General features: G+C 43.3%; 1 protein-coding gene across 2 annotated transcripts; it reads right to left on the bottom strand.

Annotated features, from left to right (window-relative positions):
- Window positions 1-13: 13 nt before the first annotated feature.
- On the bottom strand, window positions 14-15,112 carry ap2b1 (adaptor related protein complex 2 subunit beta 1). 2 transcript variants are annotated; one of them, XM_084564715.1, is made up of 22 exons: window positions 14,907-15,112; window positions 13,105-13,159; window positions 12,888-12,993; window positions 12,340-12,475; window positions 11,989-12,234; window positions 11,624-11,814; window positions 11,278-11,499; window positions 10,917-11,037; window positions 10,606-10,701; window positions 10,161-10,276; window positions 9,786-9,951; window positions 9,515-9,613; window positions 9,084-9,343; window positions 8,747-8,936; window positions 8,087-8,128; window positions 7,147-7,299; window positions 6,492-6,637; window positions 6,273-6,402; window positions 4,464-4,548; window positions 4,059-4,145; window positions 3,378-3,532; window positions 14-1,884 (listed from the first exon to the last, which is right to left on the bottom strand). In XM_084564715.1, the coding sequence occupies exons 2-22, from the start codon at window positions 13,139-13,141 to the stop codon at window positions 1,810-1,812; spliced, it is 2,859 nt and encodes a 952-aa protein (XP_084420841.1). In that variant the 5' UTR covers window positions 13,142-13,159; window positions 14,907-15,112; the 3' UTR covers window positions 14-1,809. The 2 variants fall into 2 exon arrangements, with proteins under 2 accessions (XP_084420841.1, XP_084420842.1); XM_084564716.1 differs by lacking the exon at window positions 8,087-8,128.
- Window positions 15,113-17,300: the final 2,188 nt, after the last annotated feature.

Raw genomic sequence — 17,300 nt, 5'->3', positions numbered from 1 at the left:
AAACCACACAGGACGTGTTTGACAATTTATTGACATAAAGATGTGATACTATGACAATAACAAATCATTTACAACAGGGTTACAGCGATGATGCTAGAAACATTTCATTTCATAAGATGCTATGACGGATCTCACCGTACGCTCCGTACTTTTAGCGACAGTCCTGGAGACGAGTCTATTCGTGGGAGTGCTTTGGGGGGAAAAAACATGAGCTATCTACTGCGGAGGCGTCGGGTCGCGTTAAACTGAAGCAAATCCACAGGCGGAGTGAATAAAGGATAAAATGACAGCGAGCGCATGCAGGCACATTAATGTATATAGCGCTGACCGTTGAATACGTGAAGGCAGTGCTTCATTTTTATTTCCAGGGAAGTAACAAAACATTTTAAAGTCATTAGCTACACAAACTACACCATCACTGGACACTACACTACAGCTCTGCAACTTGGTATGCATCCTAACGCTTACATTGCACACACACACACACACTACGCCAACTTCTGGAGGCTATAATGACACTGGAGGAGCGTTAAAACATAAGCTTGGCGTTAAATTTTGCCGCGAATGCTTGGTCCTGTGAGTTTGGTTTGGCTGACCTGCCACAAATTTGGACTGGCATGAAGATTACATGAGAAAAAAAACAACAAAAACAACACTGGCGTTCAAAGAAAGTGTGATTTTTTTAAAGCACAGCACTGAAGAAGAAGCGACTGCAACAAAAGGAAACACACAGAGGTAGATGCACAATAAATAGGAATGCCGTTACAGGTGTACTAAGCCGTGTATGTGGTTGCAGTGAACGGGGCTAAAGGGCGACACGTGGAATAGATTCTTGAAAAGGGAGTGGCACTGGTGAGATGACACAGAATCAACAGCTGTGGCGGTTTATGTAGTGGTCGTAAAAGCGGTTGAGTACAATGGCGACATCAGACAAGAATTTGAATTCGCAAATGTGGCGCCTGCCCGATGAGAAGCTTCTCAAACGTCTCTCCTGCTGCACGTACAGCCTAAAAGTTTATTTAACTTTTAAAATTCACAGTTTCCCACGTATTTGCTTTTTTTTTAATTTGAACCTTAAATCACCAAAAACACCAAGTAGCTGAGATGAAGTGTTAATAAAGACAGCATGTGATAATAATGCCTGTTAACGGGAACAGATGCTTCTTCTTTTTTTGTCACGTGAACCATAAACGCAGCCAATTTTACATAAACCTCAAATGACAAGAGGAAAACAGAGCAGACTGGAGTTACTCAAGCTCTTACTCGCCACCTCTGGTCTGCATTTTCTCTAAAAAGTTTTGTTTGAATCTAAATTTTAAATGATCCCATTAAATCCGAGAAGACACCCGCGTCTTCACATCAACGCCAAACATCAATCACTGGAATTACTCTGAAGGTACAGCGGAAGCAACGACGGTATCAAAAATAAATCAGAACCGAAACAGGTGCGAGCCACGTTGAGTACAAAATAAAATTAAATAAAATAAACCAATGGCTTCATGGAAACTGGAGAGGACAGTTTTATCATCGGTCACATCTGAACAACATTAAGACACTAAGTTAAGGATGGAATGGAGTTTTCTCTGGGAGGTAAAAATCTAAACGTGGAGTCGAGTGAAGCTTTCAGCTGCCAAAACAAGGGAAACACGTGTGTTTAAAATGTGATCACGACACCGTTAATTACCGCCCCGTCCGGATTATTTAATATTTTTTATCGTTTAGCATTTGGATTCTCTTGTTTTGGCAGTGAAATGATAAAACACTGTGGTTTGCTGTCAGGGTGAAGCAGGATTTGCCAAGTGGAGCAGATCAGTTCTTCAGCACTGAGTCGTACATCTGGTAGACGTACTGGGACACCTCAGGGGCCCGACACTTGAGAGACAGCTGTGGAAGGAGAGAGAAGACGCACTCAGTCATACATAGAGTGAAAACTTAACTGTCTAGAAAGTGTTGATCACCCGGATGTGGGAGAAAACGGGAGAAAACAACAGGGCTGACTTTGTCTTCATCGGCACAAAAATTGAGAAACGCATTGACAACAAACCATTTAAGTAATTACGTGAGGCAATATGAATATTGGTTGCAGGTCAGAAAGAGAAGTAGGAGTCTGTCGTCTAAAAACTGTTAGTTAAATCCCATCCTAGTGTCAAAGTGTCCTGGAGCAAAGCTATAATTCTGAATAAGGAATTAAAGTGCAATACAAATGGAGTCCATTTACAATTTTAACATGAATCTTACATCCCACGTTTCCTCTAATATCTGAAATAACTGGATCTATCTCTCTTCTATGTGGAGATGTGCTGCTTTTCGCTGTTTTAAAATCAATATGAAGTAAAAATGTTTGGGTTTTGGAGCGTTGGTGGGACAAAATTAAAGAACGCTTGGAGACGCTAACGTACAGTAAACTTATCGAAACCCAAGACTCGTATTAAACAGATGAGATGTTTTATCCGTCCAGCAAAGTCTGGGGTCTCCTCCCGCTAAACTCCTAACGAGACTCGTTGTCATTACCTTTGTCGACCTTCGTTACGCGACTGGCACGGTCAGGGGGCAGAATTCTTTGTGTATGTGTGTTTTTTCCCTCCTGTTCTCCTCTTCCCCTCCTCCTTCTCACTCCTCTCAGGTTAACTTAACCCATTTAAGGACACCTGTGGATCACACCTGGCCAATCACCCCGGGTTCTGCTATAAAAGGACCGCGCCTGCAGTGACGCTCGGTATTCTCTGCCTGCCTGCATTGTTGGTTTCGTGTTCTGTGCAGTACTTCATTTAGTAAACTTCGTAGGTAAAAACAATAGGTTTGTGGAGTGAGTAAGTTTGGAGTACTCTATACATTTTCTCATTCATGTAGTACTTCCTTGTATTTACACACTAGGTTTTAGGGTTGGTGCCACTTTTGTATTTATTTTTGTTAAACTCTATTTATAGATAACAGAGACAGGTTATTTGTTTGTAGTTTGTTTCAGTTGTAGCCTCAGTATTGGCCTAGTTTTGTTGTATGTTTCTATGATTATTTGGCACAACCACACTGTCTCACACTCCTCCACAGTTGTGTTTTTGTATTAGTAGTGTTGCGTGGTTAATAAAGCATTTTTCTTTTCTTCACCACACAAACTCTGGCATCATTTATTTTGATTGTTGTGTTTATAGCCTTTAAAACATCTAAGGAGACGTAACAACCTTTAAAGCTTTTAGATTTTATAGTTTTTATATCAATAGTTAATGGTCGACCTTTTAAAACCATGAAATCCCTCTCAGAGTTAGATTTTCTGTCCCCTTCTATCCGAAAAAACACACACTGTATGGGTATATGGGCATGGTTCCACACACAAAGCTGCAAACAGTAAAAGCTTGTCACAAACAGTTTGGACATTATACCGTGTAGTTGGGGTTGCCAGGCTGAATGCGGAGCTCGGCCAGGATCCAGATGCCGTTGGTCAGCTTCAGGGACTGGTAGAGCATGTCCTGGCCTTCTACGTTTCTTTTGGCGATGGTGTAGATGTTGTTGTTCTGCAGCTTCCCTGACACTGTGTCTGCAAGACCAGAACCAAGTTGTGAGTGCACCTCGCCACCTGGTGCTATCATCGAAGTACCGAGAGAAGAGACGCCACAGGAAACACACACACACACACACACACAAACACACACAGGAGGCTGTATTCACTGGTGACACTAGAACTAACGTGGGCACAAACTAACGCAACGCTACTACTAGAAAAACGCAAACAAGCTCTATGAGGATATTAATGAAGTTTGTCTGACCAGCTGTTCTAACTGTAAGCTATCCTGCTGCCAGCGTGACAGCAGCACAGTAGCTGGCAACTTCTTAAAGGAAGTCAGGTAAAAAGAAGGATTGTCCAGAGATGAGCATGTGGATGGAGAAAGAAAAAAAAACACAAAGAGAGAAGTGTAAGGTCTTGTAAGGAGGTGTAAGGAGAAACATGTTGTGGGAACAGACGTGACTTGATTCAAATAATGTGAATGAGGCAGGAAAACAACCAGATCAGCTTCACTCTTTTGTTGTTTAAGCCGTTTACGCTGACTAACAAATCCACCAACCTGCATTTAGATGACACTCCTTTATCTGGTACTGCAGCTCATTCTCATTGGGGATGTCTTTCCAGGTAGCCAGGAACACCTGTCGCTCTGTAGAGGGAAAAACAAACAACCTTATCACCGTGTGCGATATTAAAATTCATGGACGCAATAAAATAGACAGTTTTTTCACATAGCAACCGTGCTGTAGTAGAAGTTCTTCCCGAATAATAAAGTTTCAGTTACACATCTTGACTTTTAATCTTTAATACTTTCATTTAGATGCTGACATTAATAATCTGTAGTTATTAAACTTCACTATTAGGTGTTCAGTTGATCGTACGAAACTATGAAGTATATTCTATCGACCATTTCAGACGACTCAATAAACATTTACGACACACTGTAGATTATATTTTATTAACATACCCATTTTTCCATCCTCAACAAAGAATATGTTGAGAGGGATGAGTACGCTGAAGTAGAAAACATCAATGCTGTTCTTTACGGCCACCTGTAAACAAAACAGAACGAGGGATTAAGATTAAATCTCTTGGGTTAAACAGCTGCAGTAAGAGAAATGTACGTGTAAAAATGTGAATTAAACATCAGCTACCTAAATGTTAAGTGTTCTGGCTAATGAAGGAGTGTTAATATTTGTTAATACTAATGTGGATAATGTGGATAATGCTGGATTCTGGACTTCCTAGAACGTCAGGATGGGGGACATAACATCATCCACCCTCATCCTCAACACCGGCACTCCACAGGGCTGTGTCCTCGGCCCTCTTCTCTACTCACTATTCACCCATGACTGTGCCACCAACACAATTGTCAAGTTTGCTTACGACACCACCGTTGTAGGACTGATATCTGTGTGTCCACATCTCTGCTGATCTCACCTGGGCTTCACACATCTCCCACCAGGTGAGCAAAGCACGACAAAGACTCTACTCCCTTAGGATGCTACGGTACGTTCACCTCCCCCAGCGCCTCCTGACAGATTTCTACAGGTCAGCTATAGAGAGCATCCTGAGAGCTGCACAGAGGAAAACAGGAAGGACCTGCAGCGAGTGGTGAGGGCGGCTAAGTCTAACCCCACTTAAAGACATCTACACGGGCTGGCTCCAAAAGAAAACCAGTCACATTTTATTGTGTATAGCTGCTATAGTTTCTATTTTTATCTTTATGGTGCTATAGTTTCTATTTTTATTGCTGCCAAACTGTATTTCGTTGTTTCTCACCGGATAATGACAATAAAACTACTTATTCTCATGTTTATTTGAGCTTGCCTGCGTCTCTACTAAACGTACCTATTGCGTTACTGCTAGCAGCTTCCCAAAGCTTTTAATCCTTCTTCATTCTAAGAGCTAACACACGCTAAAAGATTTAACCGTTAACAACTGCCATATCAAGCCGACGAGTACAGGTTCCTGTGGCTGAACAGCCTGAAGTGAATGCTGCGTTCAAGTGGCATCGGTATAATCGGAAAAACAACATTCTGGCTGGGAAAAAAAATCATTAAAATACTCCCTCATGTCGGAAAACAACTCGTCAACTCGGTCATGATTTTGGTAGTAGCTGCCATTACCCAGGATGTTACACATAAACCACAGAAACATAAAAGGTCGGAAAAATGACTCTAAAACCGGGAACAGGGAACTTCCGTCACCACTTGAATGCAGCACAACGTGCATACGTTTGTAAACAAACAACATGGCGGTGGCGGCGGTGGCGGTGTGGGACTTTTTCAAAGTTTCCGAGGATGACGTTTCTCTGGCTGTTTGTAATAAATGTTTAAAGAAAGTGCCACGAGGTGGAAAAATTCAGCAACAGCTTTAATACCTCGAACATGAAAAGTCATTTTAAACGTAGCCATCGATTCGACGGGGTTTTGAAGGCGTATGAGGACGCCAGCGCGGCTAAAGAAGGTAGCAAGCTAGCCGGAAAGAAGACACCTGGACTTGTACCCATTGGTACATATGTTATCGGTATCGGCATCGGCCTTTGGAAGCGGAAAGTTATCGGTTATCGGTATCGTTTTTTTTTTTTAAAGTTATCGTGCATCCCTAGAAAGAACTGTACTAAATGGAAGAAATTACTGGTTCTGAGCAGATGTTAAGCAGCTTTCTTCCACTGACTATCTCCATACAACGTGCTCAGTTGGAGGCTGACTGACAGCGTTGTGTAAATGCTGTATGTGCTGCTTAAAGGTGTGTCGAGTGAGTACGTCTGTACCTGCAGATTGTTGAGCGGGTCCATCTTCATGACTGGCCCAATGGTGTTAATAGGTAAAGAGATCTCAATGCTCTGACTGGGCATCAGTGGAGTGTGAATGGGCAGAGGACTAGTGGGGATCATCCCAAAACTGCAAGGAGGAAATAAAACGAATCAAACATTAGCGGGCTGCACCTCGCTAAAACTAAAACGCCGACTCCTCCGAGCGACCTCACCGACCTGTTCTTGTTGAACTGGACAGCGAAGTCGGTCATGTGTTGCAGGGCCTTGTTGGTGAAGGTCATGTCCATGTACATGTGGCCCTGACGGCGGGAGAAGGTTCCAGAGATCTCCAGTCCCTTGGCTTTCACGGCAGGCAGCCACACCTGTAAAATAAAAACACAAAAACAGTGTAATCAGTTCTCTAATTTATGCTGGATAATCTCACATTTCTACAGAAGGCTGTGAATGTTTTCAGGTGCACCACCTCTTGTTGATTTAAATGAGTCATCCTGTGTGAAATATTTCAAGGCTGTCTGAGAGAAAAATGCACCTGTCAGATGGTTTAAAAAATAGCAGCACCATTCAGCAACACACCATGTTACAGAATAGCTGAACTGCTTTAGCACCTTGAAAGTGGCCACTGTATTTTATCTCCTGAATAACACCTGAAACAACAAGGCCACATAGATCTGCTAAGAAATTCATGAACCAATAGGGAACATGTATTTTTATTAATTTTAAAAGATCAAATCAAACACCTCTCGTTTCTGCGGCTCCATTTACGTCATCATTTTCACTCGGCTGTCAAAATCACTTCATTCGTGTGCATGCGCGTTCACTCCTTTCAGCGGGAAGGAGGGTGTTTTTCGGGCTTAACAACGAGTAAACTTACTGCCTTCGGCGCAACGTATCCGCCAGTGGTGACGGCCATGCCTGTGGAAAGCTCAAACAAGTCGTTGAGGCCGCTGCTGACGGCCGGAGGCGCAGGTGTAGGCGACGGAGCGAAAGTACTGGGGACGGATGACGGGATGAAGTTCTGTCCCACCTAAAGCAAACACACGCGCACACACGTATATATATATATATATATCTGAGCAACGGCACTTTTAAGAGGCATCACAGACAACTACACAGGTTTACTATAAACCTACAAAAAAAAAATAATAAATCACACTGAGAAGCATGCCAAAGAAAGAAATGATTAATAAAAGTGATTAGAGGAAAACAAGAATTCAACAATATCAAGACTGTGACTAGCCAAAACCAGAGAAAAGATGACAAAGACCAAATTTGAGGTTAATTTATAGCACTATAGCTGCGGTTTGGGATGTTTTAGCCCATTAATTAACTTAAATAAAAGTCATATTGTCCCTATTATCTATGGACGACGGTTTTCCAGATTAAAACTAGAAGCAAATTAGCAAATTTGAAGGGGTCATCGGATAATATGATGAGTCTAGAGCCAAGCTGAAATAGTTAAAACAGGTAGACGCAACAAAAGGCTTAACATGGGAAGTAAAAGTGGGAACTAGACACATACCAACAGCTTAAATGACTGTTGGCTGGTGTAAAAAAAGATTATTTTGAATCAAGGAGAAATCTGTCAGCCACCTACAGAAACTTATCCTGTTTCAGGTTCATGTGTGGCCTCCCCACACCAAGATGGGCGCCAATGAAAATGTTGGGCTGCCATATCCGAGCCAGAAAATGGGCTAAAACATCCAAAACGCGTGTGTGTAGCTATCTAACCGTGTGTGTGTGTGGTGGGTTAAATTCTGGAAGCATGCAGCATGCAGACAAGCAGGCGGGCCAAACAGAAGGGCTTGACTTACTGCTGGACTTCCCCCAACACCTCCGCCCAGGTCTCCCCCCAGCTACAGGAGAGAGGAAGAGGGGGCCCCCCCGCCCAAAAAAAAAAAAAAAAAGACAGCGTCCAAACGTCACAGACAAGACCAAACACAGAAACACAGACAGAGACAGAGACTTCCTTAGCAACCGCAACCCATCATGAGCAGCCCTCGCTGTGCTCTGCATGGTATGTTAGACAATTAATCTGCCAGAAGAAGAGTGTGAAGAGGTCCAGATATTCCAGCAGCTTGGGAGGCACGTCCAGTAACACAGGAAAGATATTTAGGTTTGTGAACAAACGTCATTCATGGTTTAAGATATTTTAAAGCATTTTTCGATATATTTGTTAATATTTTATACAGAAAAGGTACAAAACTATTACTTAAATGAATTTTCAAGCATACTTACATGAATAAAGGAACCACTGTGGAATGGACTTTAGTTATATTCAACAGTAACATAAAATCTACTATATTAGTCTGTCAGTGAATAGTTTTCTGACTTTCAGCTGTAATCAAATTATTGATAAAAATACTATTCAAGGTAAAACACTCCCATTGGTGCAAATACAAGGAAGAACAAAAGCCGATTCCATCTTCAGCAGCGGTACAGCAGAATAAATAAGTCGTTAACTTCAAGCTCACCAAACTGTCCAGGCCTCCTCCCAGAAGGTCCACCGCCCCCATCTGCATGGAGGAGACCTGGGGCACATTGACCGGAGGGCCCAGGTCCAGGTTGAGCAAGTCTCCCAGCAGGTCGCCCTGGATGGGGATCACATGCTGCTCCATGTCGGGTGCCGCCCCGCTGCTCACCGGGCTCTCGCCTGTATCGATGCTGTCAGAGGAGAAAGAGAGAGGCGTTTTAAAAAAAGCTCAAAACGTCCTGCATGGAAAATATCAGACTTAACGGGAAGTTGCGAGAGGATGCGGTAAAAGTAATTTGGGTGTATCGTGACGCGCACGGAGGGTTAGTGTGTCCGACCTGCTGTGCTGAACGGGGAGGTGTTTCCGGTGGATCCCGTGGCTCCCCTCCACAAAGGCGCTGGGGGGTTTGTGGTAGACGGAGGCCAGGGAGCCGATGTGGCAGATGAGCTCGTCCAGTAAGGTGGGCTCGATCAGGTCGGTCTCCTCTGAGATCAGGGGCTTCTCGGACAGCACCACCTCTTTGGCAGTCACGGGGTCAGTGGACAGCAGGCGCCAGTAAATGTATCCTCTGTCACGCAGGTCAGGGTTGTCAGAGTCCTGCAGGAGAAGAGGTGGACACGTGTGCTTTAAATCATATTGATTCAGAGTAGGAAAGAGATCTTGAAGACCTCAGATGGATGAGTTATTATGGCAGGTAAAAGGGGTCCCACTTAAATGAAATAAATGCAGTGTGTGTTTATGTGAGCTAAGGAAAAAGATGGCACTCACCTGAGTGGCCAAGCTGAGGACCTGCTGCACCAGCTCCTGGGTCTCTGATGGCTTCTTAAGGAACAGCTTCACAATGGCAGTCAGCAGAGTGAGCTGGACCTGCAAATCAAAGCACAAGCTGTCACGATATGGTCGTCATTTCCAGGGTGCAGAGTCCAACCCCTCGTCATCGCTGTGAGAGATCTAGCCATCTAAATGAGCATGATTTAAGCTATAGACAGCCTCAGGTTTAACGAGAATAAATGTTCTTGTGTCCTTTTTGTGACCCCACCTGGGTGCTCTCATCATGGAAGCCCTCGAGGAAGCTCTCCAGCAACTCGTCGGCGTTGTCGATCCTCTCGGCGTACTCGCCAACAATCCAGATCATGGCGGCTCGAGCGTCAGGCTCGTCCAGAGAGTCCAGATTCTCACACAGCGTGGCAATGATGCTTTCATACCTGAAGAACACCAGCAATTCAGTGTGGTCAGAATGACACCACACAAAATAAAGTATATTTAACAGTAGAAGGATGTAGAGGTCAGAATATATACGATTGCTAGTCAGATCCCCTGATAAATGACCTGGCTGGAGTACACTCGCAATGAAAATTCACATCAAGGACTAAATACTTGCTTGTCTTTCTCAGGAGCTCAGTGACAAACGTACTTGTTAGGGTACTTGCGGAAGATGTCCCTGATGACCACGATAGCTTCCTGAACCACATAGTTGACCTTAGTCTGGATCAGGTCCAGCAGGGTGCTGACGCAGCGCTCAGCCGATTGCTGTAGAGGAACATGACAGAAGCACAATGTCAATGTGGGAGGAAAAGGTCACGATAACTCAGAACATAACAAAATAATCTGTTCAGCTGTTCTACACTGGTGCCGCCAGCCACGACCTGACAAACCTGATCCATGAATCCCATAGTCTCTCAGGAGGATTAGAGCATCTCTTCATGAAATCATATACAAATTCTAATCACTAATCATTTGGTACTGAGCCTCCTGCATTATTACATTCCCACAGGGCAATTCTGTGGTACTACACTCTTGTGCTGAAATGCTCATGAGAACTCTTCAGCGTAGAGATAAATAAAGACGGCATTTATCACCTCCACTTTGATGGCACAGCGTCCGATGGCACGTACAGCCTTGCGCACAAAGTCGACATCTACCTCCGTGGCGTATTCCTTCAGCTCAGCCAAAACCTGCAGGTGACAAAATGATTTAGAACACGGAAAACGTAATCTATTTATAAAGAAATGCTCAAATCTTATACTTGTTTGCTCGCCCTGATATTCAACATATCTCACTCCCTCCAGTCGTGCACAAATCAAAAGTTTGTTTATCACTGTAGATTGTTAAAAACAGGAAACTGCTCATCATAAAAAGTTCCCATGCGGTGGCGTTAGGTTTCAGGTACCTGGGCGATGTTGGCCTGAGAAGCCAAGCGGATCATGATGTCCAGTTTCTCCAGTTTCACATAGATGGGATCGTTGTACTTGACGAAGAACACCTTGATCTCCTGCTTCAGGATCTCGGGCCTAAACAGAATCGGCACGTAACACATTAGACCGTAGAACCTGAACCCAAAGGAACAAGACCTGGAGGAATCTGCTGAGACTGTGCTGAATATTGATTGCTCTAAATATAAACATTTCTATTTAAATGCTTTGAAAGGAGCCACTACCAGCTGTTTATTCACTGTGATTTAATTCAAATGCCACAATGTTTAAAATACTTTAGTAGGAGCAATATGAAGTTTGCTCTTTGCAGTTACACACCTTTTCTGCACAATGAGGTTGATGTTCCTCAGAGCCACATACTGGACCTCTGGCTCTCCAGAAAGCAAGGTGACCAAGGGCGGGGATAACTTCTTCAGCAAAGTGTTGTAGTAGTCAGAGTCCTTGGGCAGCAGCTCTAAGAACTTCATCAGCACCTTGACGGCTGACAGCACCACCGCTGAGTTGGCGTGAGAGAGCCGGGGAGTGACGCGCTCACAGATGCTTTGAGACGAGAAGTAAATAAATCAGGTATGAGCTGGGGTTTTGCGTCTGCTCTTACGCAGATCTCGATCACTCTTCGTTAACGGCACAAATTCACGCTGCGTTTTAAATCATTTCATCTTACCTTTGAGCCTCACGCTCGTCCTTTGGGTTGTAGTTGGACAAGCAGTCCAGGATGAAGATCTGTCCCCACTCCGTGCACTCGTTGAGAGCCGTCAGCAGCTTGTTGATGTTCTGAGGATTGAGGTCCAGCAGGTTGCTGTTGGGGTGAGACTCGCTGATCTCTGACAGGGCAGCGACGGCGTTGGCCACAACCTGAAAGACAGAGGTGGAGCTAATTACACGATTCGGATTTCATCAGCAACTTCTCTGTAAATCAACACATCTTTACGGATTCAAGGAGCATTCTGCATCCAAGTAAGTGGGTTTGATTTAACAATAATGTCTTTCTTGTCATGGATAAAATAAGTCAAGGCTACGGACACCTACCATTGGATTTGAGTCAGCAATGAGATCTCTCAGGGAGTCCAGGAAGCCCTGGTCCTCCACCATCTGGGCATTGATGTCGTGAAGCTTAGCAACACAGACGGCTGCCGTCTTCCTCACGTACGGGTCCTCGTCCTTCAGGCACTTCCTCAGCGGCTCACACAGGTACTCTGTGATCTTGTCCACCCGGATGCAGCCCATGGTGCGGACGGCCAGAGCCCGGATCAGAGGGTTGGGGTCCTCACAGTCCTGGAGGGCAGAACAAGTACATTTTTTACTGGGGTATGTTCAATTCTCTGTCCTTAAAATTCATGATTTTAGTAGTGTCATCACATAAACTAATCAGGGCCTTGCCTTGACAAAGCTGTTGACAGCCATGATGGCCATGTCGGGCTGGCTCTTGGCGTAGTTCATTAAGTACAGGTAGACCAACTTCTTCAGCTCCAGGTTGTCAGTCTGCATGCAGTTGACCACATCTGGGAATAAAGAACTGATAGCAAAGCAAGAGGTCAGAGATCGTAGCAAGAGGCTTCAAATATTTTGCTTTCATCTTACACTCAGAAAAGCTCAGCCTTCAGACAAAAGTCCTAATTTTTGTACAACAATTTCCTGATTTGTTCCCGGTATCTGTGTGAAGGCCACTCTGGTGATTACCATTGTCGAATTCCTTAACTCATTAACTTAATCTGCAGTGGCTCCTTGGATTTCACCTTTCTATTTTATTTTTTGTCTACTTCCTGTGCCGTGTGCACTGGAGAAGGGCTGAAAAATTCTAGCTAAGGGTTAGAAAGTTATATGCTAAACACATAACACAGCTAACTGATCTGCTGGACACACCACAGCCTCTTGATACGACTACAGAAGTGTCTGGTTTACGCCAGGGTTAAAACCGTCTAGTGTACCTGACATCCTTGCCAACAGTCATAGCAGCAATGACCTTCTTTACTGCCTCTTTTCTCTTCTCCTTCTTCTCATTGTTCAGCTCTGCCTTCAGTTCAAAGATCTCCCCTGGAAGATGAATCACAGTTTCAGTAATAATAATCTTTTCCAACCTTCAACCTGCACAAATGAAAGGAACCATTGCTTAAGGTGAAAACGACAGAGGAGGAACTTTCTCACCTTTTTTGTTTGTCGTGAAATATTTGGAGTCCGTCATGATTGTGGTCCTTCAAGTCTGCGTAAAGGGAAAAAAAACACACATAAAGTTAATTTCTTAATCCAGGACTGATTGGGTTTTACTCTTCCCTTCGCCCTGATCTTCCAGCTGGCGTGGCGTTACACTGACCACAGAATATTATAAGTTGCTTAGATGAAAACTGAGAGAACCTTCCTAGTGTTTTTAGTCTATCCTTCAGAAGTGTGAAGGGAAGTGTGTTGGACATCAGTAACATGAGCAACATAAAGAAATTAAATCCAGTCATAAGAGGGACTCTCACTTAATGTTTTCTTTGACAAGGTCAGTTTATTTTAGATTTGTGCTTTTGGTTGGTTCGCTCCTGGTTTTGTTTAGTGCAACTGTCCGGCCGGTGTTCCTGTGAATGCCACACAATCACTCAGAAGTCAGAGAGGAAGCACATAAGCTCAAAACTACCATACGCTACGTCAAAATGCCAGCTAGAGAGAGTGGAATAAAGCACATCGACACCAGACCGAAGAGCACAGGAAACATTTTGTGCGGAGATGAATCTAGCAGTATGATGGCGTATTATTAGTTTGGTTTATGATACCAGGGGATCACTTCTAAGACCAGACCACCAAGTGAAATGAAGAGAAACACCAGCTGTGGCCCCTTTTTATTAGGTACACCAGTGAAATACAAATGCATTATAACAGGACAGTCCTGCACTAAACCTTATCTTTGGGCTTTGATTTGATTAAAACAGCACCAGAAAGAAAGGGGGGGGTGGTGATTTAAGTCGTTTGTGGTGCAGCTGAATTAAAAAGTGTTTCTGTTATTATAGCCACTGACTAGAATGGGGGTTGTCAAAATAACAGGAACAGGTCTAGGTACAACACAATTCAATAGCTACAGCCTTCAAAATGAAAACACAGTACCATAACCTTCATTAAGCTGAGATTCAGTGCAGGACCATTATATTATATTATATTATATTATATTAGAATGCATGTATTTTCCACTAGTGTACCTAATGAAGTGGCCAGTCAGTGTAAATGACTGTTTTGAGGTGACAGCTTCAAAAAAAAACAAAAAAAAAAACACGTAGGTGTAATGTTCAAGACTCCACGTTCTTTCGGATATCTAATTAAATGTCATAATTAGGTTGAAATTACCAACACAATTCAACACAGGCAATAAATGTGGGAATTATTTTTTATTTTATTTGATCAGACGCTAGCTAGCTTGCGATAAATACCAACGTTAAGTAAAAGTAGCTAACGTTTAACAGTTAGGCGGCGTCAACGTTTATTTTAGCAACCAACTGCCAGTTCAATGCACTTTATTGTTAATTATGTTAAAGTCTATATTAACCGTGGCGTTTAAAACCGTTTATATTTGTGTGCTACAACGGTTTGGCCTCTCTCCAAAATCAAATTAACCGGAGCAGTTAGACTTTGCTAGCGTTAGCCACATGCTAACCGCATCAGCTACCTCAAACAGACACTCCACAGCTAACAAACCGAAGGCTACAACCCTTGATCGGCTGTGGGGATTCATTTGGTACAACAACTGGCTTCCAGTCGGGTATTGCATATATTTTTATTTTTTTTCATTAAAGCATCATGTTAAATCTGAAAAAGTGACCAGCGGCCCAGTTTCACTTGCAGCTCGCTGACAGGAGCAACGTTAACGTAAGCGAGACGCCGATGTGCCCAAAAGCAAACCAATCGACACGAAATCAAACCCCCCTCTCCCAAAAAAAAAGCACAATAACGTTATAGATTTAAAATAATTCAGATACCTTGTTGGAGTGTATGTTAGCGGTGAAAATATTCCACTGGGAGGAATGCGCAGGTTGGTCCTTTGCCTGGTTGGAGGAAGATGGAGAAATCGGGATTGCGATGGCGCGTTCAAAGTCGTGGGAAATTGGACAACTTCCCTCTTCATTGGAGATTCTGAGGAAGTATTGCACATCAGGATGTGCTGTAAAAAAAAAAAAAAAAAAAAACGAATTCGGCATTTTTGTGCTTTATACGCCCCTTTGTCATATTTGATGTTTCCTGTAGTAAGGAATACATTACATATGCGCACAAATACGCGCACAAACGAAAAACAGCAAAGTCAGTAGCAACGTTAAACTTCATTTAATCGACTCTAAGTAAATTGATCGATTAGTTTATTTGTCATTAAGGTGCAGAATTAGAAATTAACCTCTTCAAAGTAAACTAAAATTGGTATTTACATTTATATACAACTAAAATCGGGCGTGACTGGTTGTTAAGTCACAATTTCCTACCGTTACAAACGCACCACGAGTGCTTGGAGCCCACTGATGCCACATGGAAGTGGAAAGTAGAGAATCAATCAGTAATCAGTGTCAGTATTTGTATCATAAAAATACATGTACACATCACAGTGAACTGCAGTTTTCATTGTGGGATAATAGTACATCCTGTAGCTACTGATTTATATTATTAGACTATTATTACTGATGCATTACAGTACTGAAATAGTCCAAAATGTTATAACTACTATTACTACTATTGTTCGGCGGAGCAATTTATAACAACATGAGTGTGTTTTCATATACACTATATTACCAAAAGTATTCGCTCACCTGCCTTTACTCATTCTATGAACTGAAGTGCCATCCCATTCCTAACTCATAGAATTCAATATGATGTCGGTCCACCTTTTGCAGCTATTACAGCTTCAACTCTTCTGGGAAGACTGTCCACAAGGTTGAGGAGAGTGTTTATAGGAATTTTTGACCATTCTTCCAAAAGCGCATTGGTGAGGTCACACACTGATGTTGGTCGAGAAGGCCTGGCTCTCAGTCTCCGCTCTAATTCATCCCAAAGGTGTTCTATCGGGTTCAGGTCAGGACTCTGTGCAGGCCAGTCAAGTTCATCCACACCAGACTCTGTCATCCACGTCTTTATGGACCTTGCTTTGTGCACTGGTGCACAGTCATGTTGGAAGAGGAAGGGGCCCGCTCCAAACTGTTCCCACAAGGTTGGGAGCATGGAATTGTCCAAAATGTTTTGGTATCCTGAAGCATTCAATGTTCCTTTCACTGGAACTAAGGGGCCAAGCCCAGCTCCTGAAAAACAACCCCATACCATAATTCCTCCTCCACCAAATTTCACAGTTGGCACAATGCAATCTGAAATGTACCGTTCTCCTGGCAACCTCCAAACCCAGACTCGTCCATCAGATTGCCAGATGGTAAAGCGTGATTCATCACTCCAGAGAACGCGTCTCCACTGCTCTAGAGGCCAGTGGCGGCGTGCTTTACACCATTGCATCCGACGCCTTGCATTGCACTTGGTGATGTGTGGCTTGGCTGCAGCTGCTCGGCCATGGAAACCCATTCCATGAAGCTCTCTGCGTACTGTACTTGGGCTAATCTGAAGGTCACATGAAGTTTGTAGCTCTGTAGCAATTGACTGTGCAGAAAGTCGGCGACCTCTTTGCACTATGCGCTTCAGCATCCGCTGACCCCTCTCCGTCACTTTACGTGGCCTACCACTTCGTGGCTGAGTTGCTGTTTTTCCCAAACGCTTCCATTTTGTTATAATAGAGCTGACAGTTGACTGTGGAATATTTAGGAGCGAGGAAATTTCACGACTGGATTTGTTGCACAAGTGGCATCCTATGACAGTTCCACGCTGGAATTCACTGAGCTCCTGAGAGCGGCCCATTCTTTCACAAATGTCTTGTTTCACAGTCTGCATGCCTGAGTGCTTGAATTTATACACCTGGGGCCAGGCCAAGTGATTAGAACACCTGATTCTGATCATTTGAATGGGTGAGCGAATACTTTTGGTAATATAGTGTATGTAAAATCTGAATCTGTAAAGAAACAGCTAACTCCAGCTGTCAGAGGAATGTACAATATTTCCTACTGGAATGGAATACATAAGTATTCACTGCACAGAGCAAAGTCCATGCTTCACTGAAGGTCAATCTCTCAAGTGGCAAAGATTAAAGAGGCTGACTACGGCGCAGAAAGTCACATATTAAATGTTTTCACATGCATTTGTGTTATAAATGATTACAAAATACTGAAATGATAAATAGACAGACATACTTGCCCAAATTAAAGTGCATTTTGTGCAGACAAAATGTGGTACGGACTACGGTAAGTAGCACGTTGTAGCTGTTCAATCCTGGGCTATAAAAAAGCGCTGTT

Source organism: Chelon labrosus (assembly GCF_963514085.1).
Source record: "Chelon labrosus genome assembly, chromosome: 17".
Taxonomy (NCBI): Eukaryota; Metazoa; Chordata; class Actinopteri; order Mugiliformes; family Mugilidae; genus Chelon; species Chelon labrosus.
The sequence above is the reverse complement of the archived record's forward strand: the minus strand, read 5'-3'. Positions and strand labels throughout refer to the sequence as shown.